At 37.2% G+C, this 12106-nt stretch overlaps 1 protein-coding gene across 3 annotated transcripts in view; it reads left to right on the top strand.

The window, feature by feature from the left end:
* The window catches only part of gripap1 (GRIP1 associated protein 1), a 42117-nt gene that overhangs the window by 22533 nt on the left and 7478 nt on the right, over positions 1–12106 (top strand). For 2 of the 3 annotated variants that reach the window (XM_056265278.1, XM_056265280.1), the window contains 4 exons: positions 2085–2105; positions 2672–2805; positions 5184–5300; positions 6440–6533. In XM_056265278.1, coding sequence (XP_056121253.1) covers positions 2085–2105; positions 2672–2805; positions 5184–5300; positions 6440–6533 — 366 coding nt within the window. The remainder of the gene's footprint in view (positions 1–2084; positions 2106–2671; positions 2806–5183; positions 5301–6439; positions 6534–12106) is intronic. The other variant, XM_056265279.1, reaches the window with a different exon arrangement.

Here is a 12106-nt window from a genome sequence, read left to right on the forward strand (position 1 = left end):
AAAGCAGTTGTAAATGCAGGGAATAAGGCTTTTTAGAGTGGTCGACAACCCTCTCAGGTGATTTAAACTCCAATGGGCTCTGCAGTCGCTGTTTCATCACACATGGGTGGCATGAATGAAAAATTTAAAGCAGGTAAAAGTAAATAAAAATGTGGCGCTGTGCATGAATAAGGCAGCAGATGAAGATGGCTCCACCCCTACAGTAAATCGCTATAAATGAGACAAACCCAAAGCATGTTCTTACCGCCTGAGGTGAATTATAAAGAGCCTGTCCGCTTTGTTCTTGCATCAGGTTCCTGTGGGATGTTGAGCAGTTCACTTTCCTGCATTGGCTATAAATAGTTTTTTTCCAAGAAGGGAAATTACATTAATGAAGTTTTTCTTCACATTACAGTGGTGTTATTACATATCATGGAGATTTTTGGCTCCATTCTGGAATGTAACACTCACTTTTCACAATCTGAGAAATTCCTGAAGAATAACATTCTCTCGCCCCATTTCTTTTCTTTTCATCAATACAGGAGTAAAATGGGTTTTGAATACAGTTTTTGTTAACTTTAGCTAACTGTTTTATATGATATCAAGTCAATTTTATTTGCATAGCATGTTTTACAGTACATATTGACTTTGTTTTCATGTGCACCAACAATGCGATTATTTCCAATAATCAGAGTAAGGATTTTTTTTAGTTGCAGTAAGAGTTAAAGCGAAACACAATCTCTCCCATTTACATGCAGACTATTTATTTTGATTATTTGCTTCATTATTCTGATTATTGCCACACCCCATTATTCACATACCCTAATGCACAGTACAAATGATGAACTCACATACAGTAGGTGTGTTAATGGCCACTGGCCACTTGCGTCAAACCTTTTTTACTACTTGGAAACTGGTAATTACGGTGATTTTAACAGGACATGAGCCCTGGGTATTACACCCTGTGGTGTTTAGAATCAAATATTAACATTTGGACCACATAATGGGCAACTCAATAGTCCAATGGTCAAACGCTAAATCAAAATCAATACAGTATCCCAACTTAATAGAATTTTCAGGGTACATTCGTTCGTTTGTTCCTTAAACTTTTAACTCCTGTGGGGACGGACCCCACACACTATAAGGAGGGGAGAGGCGAGTGCTGTAAATATTTGATGGAGCCCCTCTAAAAATGTGCTACAGATCCATGCATATGTGCATTTGCTCTCTGTAGATTGTTGGCAGTGCCAGGGCACTCCTCTTTTGAGCCATTTATAATTTAAAGTAAACTAAATGTTTAATGTTTGCATTACAGAAAGTTTAGAATCAGACATTTTAAAGTAGGGAGCTTTATCTTTGCTAAATGTCCAAGATGGTCTTAAAAAGTATACAAACATCATAAAAAAAAAAAAGAAAGAAAGGGTTTTGGTTCACTGGCCCAATCTGTGGGGGAAAAAAGATAATAACTTGGCACTATACATATAGATTTCATTGTTGTCTTCTATTTATAATTGTCTTTCTTTAAAAAGTTGTATTTATAGCTCTGTCCAATACCTAGTGAGCTTGCTGTCTACTACCTAGATAGACTATCTTCTAAGGCAGCGTCCTAACTAAAATCATGTAAACTCAAAAGAGATTCAACTCACAATTGATTCCAATGGAGGCTGACTTAGCATTTTGCTAACAATGTCATACTCTGAAAACATATAGCACACAAATAATGGGGAATATAATCAGTTGAAATTGTTTTGTATTTAATGTTATAAAAGTAGATTCATTAATATTTTCTTGACTAATTTGCTCCTCAAGAAACATTTCTTATTATCAATGTTGAAAACCGTTAAATGCTGCATAATATTTTTATGAAAACTACTTTTTTTCAGTATTCTATGAGTTAGAAGTTCAAAAGTATGTCATTTCATTAAAGTAGAAATCTTTTGTAACATTATAAATGTCTTAACTGTCACTTTTGAAAAGTATTAAGTTCTATTAATTCCTGACCCCAAACTTTTGAACGATAGTGTACTGTACTTCCATACATTCTGTAATTTAAATGTTACATAAAACGGATGATGTCTAACTTTTGTGAATTGTTTACCTTGTAGATTCTCTGTCCGTGAATGCAGGTATTAATGGATGACATTCTGCTAAATAGCCTGTATGTTAACATGCTTCTCTCTAGTGTAGAGTACTCAGTAGTTGTTCACTTACTCTATAGATTGTGAATGTCATTTGTGCTGATATTGCTGCTAACTAATAATTGCCTTGCAATAGCTAGTTGTTGATCATAATAGCAGTTACCTTATCTGGAATCTGCTATTTAGTAGTAACTTTGACTGGGTGGTATATCAATACATTTTTAAACAAGATATAGGAGAAGACGATACCATTTATATCGATATACTTTGATGTGAACGCTTCTGAAAAATAACTTATTAACATATAGTTTAAAGTGGCTTGCCCACCTGTCAGATGCGTGTGCTGTTCATAACTTGTATCTTACGGTTATATCATTATCTGTACATGTAAAAAATGCATTCGAGTTTTTTATATGCATCTCGTCTCATCCTGATAGTGAGCGAGTATGCCTAAAAATACAGAGTTAAGTTTGCCATTATCTAGCTAACCTGCAGCGCTTGGTGATTTATGCTCTTAAAATATTCCTCTTTTTGCATCATGTATGTATTTCCAGGTCTGGAGGAGCTGGTGTTGTCTGAGATCAGTTCCCCGAGCCGTACGCAGCAGACTGGTGACAGCAGTAGCATTTCCTCATTCAGCTACAGAGAGATCATGAAAGACGGCGCTTCAGCTCCCAGCACCAATAAGGTAGAGCCGCCCACTGGGGGCCAACGACCCTTGCTAATACGGTCGCCACAGTTGATGCTTCCTTTCCTCCAGCTCCCAGGAGCTTTTTTGTTCATTGCATTTCTGTCCTCACAAAGCTATTAATAAACACCCGAACAGTGTAAATTCCATAAAAATACCGTGCCTGTGAAGAAACGGGAGAAAAGAATGGTTGTCGTGACATGCTGGACTATCTTGAGGGATGTGAGTGTGGTTTAGTGTAGAAAAACAGAAACTTTGAGGTACATTTGACTAATAATTTCTGCTTGCTAAGGTTAGGAATTTGAACAAACCCCTAAAAAGTTTAAAACTCAACTTGCAGCATGCAACTCGTCCTTCACCATTTGTGCTATACAGACATGAATGATGCCTTATTCTTAAGTCATCTAATTGACTTTCAAATGAATTTATCAAAGAACAACATGTCAAGACTCCTGTTTTATGCCATCAATTTGAAACATAATCCATATCAGTCATGTCTGAAATGTGTTTAAGGAGAATTGTCATCTTTCTTTAGTAAGAGACCATCCTTTTTTAAGCCAGGGGGGAAATAAGACTCTTGGGATGAAAATAGTACACACAGGGGACGGCGAGAGTCTCCGGGACGAGCCGACCTTCATTTGTTTGGATCGACTCCAGCTCCTTGAAATGCCCTGAAACAAACTGAGGGACAGAATAGAACTGCCACATGATCGAGGCTGGTGGAATTCCTTCCTGTGACTTTCATGTGACATTGAATGGCACTGTGTTAAATTACAGACAGTCTTTCTCTAAAAAATTACCTGAAGTTGAAGAGATGACCCCGCCCAAATGAAAAATTCGGTCATAATTTGTTTCCAAAGCCATTTTAATTTTCCTTTATTTTGTTTTGTGATTTTTTTTTTTTTGGTAAGTTTTAGTTATTTATGTTTAGTTATGTGTGTTTATATTAGTTGGTAATTCAACATTTCTAATTTACGTTTTTCACGTGTAATATTTATATTTTATTTTTGTTTCAGTGTAATTTCAGTTACCAAAAATATTAGGGGTGCAACGAATCGCAGTTGATCCGTTATCCGTACGGCCCCACGTTCGGCATGCATGTGATTCGTGGATTAATTGCTAAGTTTAACCATCATAGAGTAAAAGTTTATCATTTGCTCGTGTTTTTTCTTGCCTATTTATACATTCAGTTAATTCACATTTATTTGAAATCATTCAGAGAGGCGCGTTTCAAAATGTATTCCTTTTTTCGCGTCTCCTTTTACTTGAACGGTATTCTCGTAAACCCAGTCGGTTGTGTCTTAAGTGAATGTAAAGAGTTGAGAAATCGGATCAGTATCATTATATTGGATCCGTCTATGTCATTAATGTTAATCAAACAACAAAACAGCTTTAACAAAGATTAATCTATATTTAATTTATACAGTGAACACTAATGTTATTTTACATGTGATTACATTTCTGTCGCTAAATGCTACTGTTAGACTTTACTTTATTTGTAACTTTGTTATATTGTATTTATCTTTGCCCGTAATTTCTGTATTTGTTCTTATTTTATTAATGACTGTTTTGCAGTGTTATTGAAGTACTTAAAGTAGGTTTTAAATCTCCCCCCCCCCCCCCCCCCCTTTTCTTTTTTTCTGATCCGAAAAATGATTCGATTCGTGAGTTTAGTGATCCGTTGCACCATTAAAAAATATAATAAAATATATTTTTAGTTTTAATTAACAGTAACAACACTGGTGACTTTCTATCTTCTTTGGAACATATAACAGGACATTTAGGTAATACAGTGTTTTTGTCAATACAATGAACATTGTTTTGGACTTTGATTGTATGGACAACATCTGTCTTTTCAGCAGCAGGGCTTTATTCTAAGAGCTTGTGAGTGTGACTATACCTCATAACTCCAGTGGATCCTCAAACTGTCGGCAAAAACTCAGCTACACCCACCTCAATTATGAGTGAAGCGCTGCACACTTTTTGGAGACTGTCTCTGCTTGTTTGTAGTGCCAGGGTAAATAAGGAACTGGTTCTTTGAATAAGTATTGTGTTTCCTTTACTTAAACACAATGTTTGTAATGGCTAATGTTTTATGTATTTGAGGAGCAGAGAAGAGTGTCTTGGTCTAGTTGCCATCTTTTTGCCAAATGTTTTAAACGACAGGAAAAACCGAGTGCCCACATAGCTACAATAAACTTTGTAACCTGTAAGTTGATGATAACTTAATGCGATGCACTTACTGTCTCAGATGTGACCGTTTTAATGACTGAAAAGACAAATCTACGTCATTCTCTGGTGAAAATCCTCATTACTGTCTGAGCCCTGTCTGGAAGTTCTGGAGATGTTTTGGTAAAGTTTTGTTTCTCTTTCCACAGTCCAACACCAGCAGCCCTCAGTCCCAGCGACCTGCTGACCTTTCAGATGACGAGGTCAGTGAGCTCTTCCAGAGACTCGCTGAGGTCCAGCAGGAGAAGTGGATGCTGGAGGAGAAGGTATGACGTTTTAACCAATCATTACAGTCTCATGTTACTAGGAAAAGTTTAACTTGCGTGGCACAGCGCAGGTTTGCAGTCCTGCACCAAGCCTTCACTCAGACAGTTCTGCTGTGTGCTCCACGGGGGGCTTTAAGTGCTGAATTGTGTCTTTGGATCATGAAATATGCATGCAGGTATTGATGTTTTCACATTTTAATCGATCGGTCTTGGTTAGCAACTGTTGGAATGGGAATATGTAGTTAGGGCTTTGACAAGTTACATCACCCTTTCTGCAAATAGACACTGTAAGCTCAAACTTGTCGGTGCCACTCATATTGAACATGTTATTTCATAAATCATTTGGATTTCACAATATACCTTTATTTATTTACCTTTAAACTCGTGTAAAAAAAAAGAAAGAAGAAATTCCAAGTTTTATCATTATTTCTGTCTATTAAAATTATGCTAACACATGGATGGTTTAAGTATATGTTGTGTTTTATACAATGTATGTTTGATACGTTTAGATTAATATTAAATTAATATAAAATTTTTATAAATTAATGTAATTAATAATTGGTTTATCAATCAAACAACAAAAAATTGCCCTACCTTTGAAAAGTTTAACATTTTTTGAAAAAGTAATTATTTTATTCCGCAACGATGCTTTAAATTGATCAAAAGTGACAGTAAATGCTTTTACATTGTTACAAAATAAATTTCAAATATACTTTCTATTTATCAAAACGATTCAATTGTGATAAAATTTTACTGGTTTTGCTTTATTTCTATTCAAAAAACAAAACATCTGACTGATCCAAAACTTTTCATCCATAGTGTTTAATGTTTGGTTTGAATTTGGGACACATTCTCTTAATTTAATTATTGTAAACTGCTATATTGTTAAAATAATATGCTTTTTCAAATTGTGAAATTGATACTTGAATTTAATAAAAGGATTACATTTCACATGATACTGACTAAATTGAAAGAGCATTTTATAAATCTAAAACCAAATACTGTATGAAAATGAACCTTAGCTGGCAGTGATCACAGTGTCCAGAACTGTGTGCTTTTGTATCAGGTGTATCACACCTTTGTGTGTTTGTGGTGTCTGGCAGTTTATTGCAGATCTTATCTTTGTGCTCTCGGTTCAGGTTAAACACTTGGAGGTCAGCTGTGCCTCAATGGCCGATGACATCTGTAAAAAGAGTTCCATTATTGAGATGTACGTCATGGACAGCCGAAGAGGTAAGCGTCTCTCTGTCTCTCTTTGTCATTGTTCACAGCCTCAGACGTGCTTGTTTTCTGAAAGCACATGATGTGAAGGTTTACAGATGAGGTCAGGTGATAGCTGATGTTGATAATGCTTTTATTCTAAGGAAAACTGACAGCTAAAGAGTATCAAACATGTGGCTGTCACTTTGTTGTGTCTGCGCGGATAAAGACCTTGTGCTATTAACTCAATTGGACGGGTCTATTAAAAATAAAAGGCAAGCATTTAGACTGATACAGAGAAATTGCATAATTTTCTTTTTTGTATGTTTTTGTTCTATTTTTATCTCTGCACTCCTACTTGCATAATCTCCTGCTAAATGTTTTATTGGTTCTCTTTGTATCGCTACTATTTTGGTTCCACTTCTCAGTATTCTTGAAAAAGCACTTTGCAGCCGAAAATAGTCACAGCCAATAAATGTCTTTTTTTTTAAGGGTTGTATGAATGCAGACGTGTTTTATTCCTATGACACTTATGATGGATTGGAATTAAACAATCCCTTTTTGTTATCTTTCTGTCTTTACTTTGTTAAATTAACAAACATCGACTCAGAACAAATCGAGTCCCTTTCTGTCTAGTTGCAGTAGCTTTTGCTTTTGCTGATTTATAAAATCATTTGGTGAGAATATTGCTGGGGTTCATTTGTATTTATGATTAATCAATAGCTAATTGTATTCTGGCAATTGAATGTGACAGGGCTAAATGTAATAGCAAAATGAGGATGCATCTATTCATAAATTCTGTACTGGAGAGTATAGTTCACTACAAAAGTACCCGGATTCAGTACAAGATCTATCGACAACATTTATTGCATAAGTCACCACAGACAGTAACTTCCTGTTAAGTTTGCTTGATTTTAACATTGTTTTATGAGTGTTAATGCCACCAATGTTGTTTTAGTATCATTTATATACAGCGTTTGACGTAAAGGCTTTTAACCAGCCAATTTGGGTACTAATTAAGTTAAGTCACTAATTAAGTTACCAGTAGCCAGTTAGAACTTCAACTATCCAAAACAAAAATGTCAGAAATACCAGATTATCAAAGTCACAGGCTAGATTTAAATATATTTATATTTATATTATTGTATTGCTTTCAGCTTTGCAATAGTCAATCACTGTTTGCAGATACATTTAAAAAAAAAAAAAAAATTCTCTGTGACTTCTCTTATAATTGCCATGAGTTTACCTGCACATAGGGTGCTTTTTGCCCCAAAGTCATGGAAATGCTGCATTTATGAGAACGGGTTGGAAAAAGTGGCCTCTTAATTGTCTCCTTGGGCTCTGGCGGAGCGTTAAGCGGTCGCACAGCAGACGGGAAGCGGCGCACCACAGACATCTCACGGGCAGGCTGATCACACACCGGTCAAGTCATTCTGTACTCGCGTTCAGTACAGGCAGTCCAAGTATATTTATTTAAGCCACCACAAAAACAAACCAGTAAGTGAAAAATACACAAATCTCCTAGGGTGAAGTCCATGCTGACATATATTTGTCCTAAATCATTGTATTTTAATGGAAAACTTTGAGTGACACTGTGGTGCGGCATTATTTTGAACAGCTGGAGTCGTAGTTGGGCGCTGCCGGTGTGCGTCATAGAAAACAATGTTTTTTTATTTTAAAGACGCCGTTTCTCTCAGTATGCGACTTTGTGCATTTATTTTTCTAATGTTTGATGCTTTTTTTTTTTAGGGGAAGGGCTCTGACAGCGATGTCATAGCAAAGTTAGAACTTAATTTATGAATCATAACCCGCCAAATTAGCTATTGTGTTGTTACCTGCCACAGGGGATTTTCTGTGGTAATCATTATTATGCAACAAATGCTGTCAGTAGCTTAACTTTGAACTTGTATTGAACCCTGAATGTTCCATTAAATTTGTCATTATATATAGTAGATGTATTGCCTAGAAAGTTGTCTATAAACTCTTACTCTTTCTATGAACTCTCTAGCGCTCTTTCTTTGTGAAATTCAAGTAACAGTCACTTTTCCAGTGGACTGAACACGCTCCTGACACAATGACCCGTTTTTTAGAATTTGGAACCATTCAGGGCAGCTTTTGACAGCTTGGTTTGCTTGTGTGCTGGAAAGCAGTCAAATTCAATAATATCGGCAGGTCTTATCTCATAGAAGTTTGGTCTAAAGCTCTGGATTTTAGCCCTCAAACTAATCTTGTAAAAAAACAACATTTCAGTCTCCTGGGAAAATAGCACTGGTACTTTTCAAACTGCTGTAGCCCAGCCTTAGTTCGCACACACAAACTTTAGATTTATATAAAAGTTAGACTTATGTAAAGTTATAGTTGTTTTATATTTCACCTTTTTATATATGTCACCATTATATAAATCACCTTTTATTTTCATTGTTTTGTAAAACTTAACAATAAGGTTCAATTCATTAGCATTGCATAAGGTATCTAAAAATGAACAATACTTACAGCATTTATTAATCTTAATTGTATTCTATATATAGAAATTAACAGTGGCCAATCGGTTATGAGCAAACATGAATTAGAAATAAAAAAACCTGATTTTAGTTTCACCACCCCCCTTCTGCACTCTACTTGTTTGTCAAGGTGTCTTGTAGTGTCACATGACCGATTTCCACCTTTATGATGGATTGTTGCAATGACATCTTATTGAATAACCCGAGTTTATACTGTCTTTCAGCGGGACAAGCAAAGTAGCTGAATACTGAATTGAAGTGAAAATAGGTGGGTCCTTGTTAATCAGCTTAAGATTGTGACATCATACCCGTTAAGATTTCTGAACTAGGCAGGCAGAATCTTAATTGAGCTACTTGTCCATCTCAGTTTCTGATTGGATACATACATAAAATTTGTATACATAAAGGCTGCATTTGCTTATCAGCATCCTGCAATGTGTTTGGGGTAATTATAGAGACTGTGATTATCATTTCAAAATTTTTTTTTTGCTTCATTTTAAGCAAGGCTTCTCTTGTGTTTCCCTGAGAACATAGTGGAGGTGGTAATGTAACATCTTCCTGTCTTTCCCCCATGCGTTCTCCTGTTTTAATTTCATGACTGACTGATTTAACATTAAATGGCAGACCAGATCCCATTAAGGCTGGTGTTGTCTAATTGTAAATACTGTGCTATAAAAGTTTAAGATCTCTGGGTGTCAGGAGAGTTTAAAAAAAAAAGGCTTCTTCATGTAAAGGCTTTTTTGCCCATTGCCCATATAGTGGTGAGGTTTGACAAGAACATGTGGTAACAATGTTTTTAGTATCGAAATCAATCCAAAATGGGAAAGAATATGATGTATGTGGCCATATCCCAATTATACTATTCATATGAGGCTCAATGTTATCTGTGGCAGTAAGTCTTGTGTTTAACCATATCCATCTGGTTCAGGCCAGGATAGTCTTTATGAATAGCATTGGAAACAATCCTTTATCGCTTACAATAATTGAGGTTAGACCTGGAGAGATGTAAAAATGGGGAGGTGGAGACTTCATAGAAAAATGAAGAAAGGATGCAGAAGTTAGCAGTGCTAGATGAGAGCTGACATTAGCAGGATGTAAATGATTCAGAATGCCGACATGCCTCAGTGAGCCCAACACTCATCCTCAATAATGCAGCAGAAAGACTAAGCACCCCTCTTGTCTCCTCTCCTCCGTCCTCTCTCCCCTCCCTTTTACTTTATCCTTACACCAGTGCGGCTCCCCGTAAATTCATGCCAGTGATATAACAGATGAAACAGTGTGACATTTTATCTCAAATGTAGCTTTTTGAATCAGTAGCGTTTTCCGTTGTTACTTATATGTCGAGGAAATGGCAATTCAGGAAGTGCCTCAGATAAGCCAGACGTATGCCACTCTGGGGGTATTGTTGACCCTTCTCTTGCCAGAACTTTCTGAAATATTCTCCCCTTCAAGAGAGGGATCGCATAGAAGATTCTGCAGATTGTAAAAGGCACAACAGTTTCCCCAAGCATTTGGCCTGAGACATTGCGCAATCATGGATCCACCTCTGCGGTGTTTCAGGGCACATGCTCCCAGTAATATAATCCCAAAATCATTCCTTATTCATTGAGACAAATGCTAAAAATGTCAACTGTTACGTAGCGGTAGGCAATAACATATGAATGTTCATAGGTAGAACTCTGCATGTGTGTATTATAAGACAGCTGTAGGATGGTTTATTTGCGCAGCATTCAGCAACATGCCGCAGTCATGTGTGCACACCCTTCGCTCCGCCTAAGTGCTGCTGGAAGAAGTCAGCTGGGGTGAGGTGCTGCTGCAGTCTGGAAACCCTCTGCCTGCCTACTTGTACCTTGTTTTAGGCCTCTACTGAAGCGTGAAGTAAGCTAACCTTTCAGTGTGCTCTGGCCTCTTACTGCTGCATCATTTAAGGGAGAAACTATCCTTATCGTGTGCCCTATAGCTCCAGAACCCACCAAGATAATGGGAGTGAATGTGAGTCACAGCAGAATTATTTTTCTTCCCTCTACAAGCAAATTTGGTCCACTTTAGAGCGAATTACACCACTGGGAGCAGGTGCTAATGGGCACTCTATGAACAAATATGCGAAAAACATATCATTGATACCCACACAGATTCCTTCAAAAGAAGGGATCACATCTGTAACAGGGAATAACATATGGCTGCATATAGGAAGGAACCTTGTTGTCGAGATGAAATAGCCTGTTCGCCCCCTGGCAGAGGTTTCAGTTAAGTGCTGTGTCTCCAGTGAGAGATGGCTGAGAGGTTGCAGCCGCCTTGCAGGATCTGCCAGTTTGACTGATTCAGGACTGCTGACTCCTGCACTGGCCTGAGGAGATTCCCAATGAGGCTTGCAAAGAAGTGGCAACCGTTTCAGTGGGGTTCAGTTGAATGGTAATTGTATGCGTTTTGCTGTTATCTTGAAACTAGTGTTGGTGCTTTGAGGCTTAAAGAGTACATTCTTCATGACTCTCCTCTGTATCATCACTATCTTCACTTATAGTTTTCCTCTTACATGCAGTAAGGGCTTTTCACTCTAAATTCACCAAAATTCAGAGTTGAAGAATTGGCTCCCTTCAATTCACAAGTTTGAATCAGAATTAAATTGGTCATACCAGAAATAACCGTATTTAAAATAAATGTAGAATTTAATTCTACTTCCATACATTTAAAACTGCAATTCTGCATCCTGATTGCTACCTAAATTAAAATTCAATTCACAGGTAGTGACCTGTAGTATTGGAATTAAAAAGACATTCATAATGGTGCACAACCCTGTTAAGTCCCACTTGATTTTCTGCAAGTAGTGACCTTAGCACTGTTCTGACGCAGTCCAGCCGACCGTGTGATCAGGGATCCCCCGAGTCATGAGTCGGGAACATCTGCGTGCCTTCAGTGTACCTTCCATCCCACATCTTCATTTGCTTCCGTGACTTGGCTTCTTAGGTTCACATTCTCTGCTGGTCCTACAGTAGAACCCAGTCTGTGGGAGCACATGGCGCCATTCCACACCTTTGAAAGCCATCGGCCCAATATTTTCCAGCCATTAGAACAGGGAGTCATCTTTGTAAATCTCCTTTGTGGATT

This window comes from Rhinichthys klamathensis, unplaced genomic scaffold, assembly GCF_029890125.1.
Source record: "Rhinichthys klamathensis goyatoka isolate OS25496 unplaced genomic scaffold, OSU_Roscu_1.1 h1tg000231l_1, whole genome shotgun sequence".
Lineage (NCBI taxonomy): Eukaryota > Metazoa > Chordata > Actinopteri > Cypriniformes > Leuciscidae > Rhinichthys > Rhinichthys klamathensis.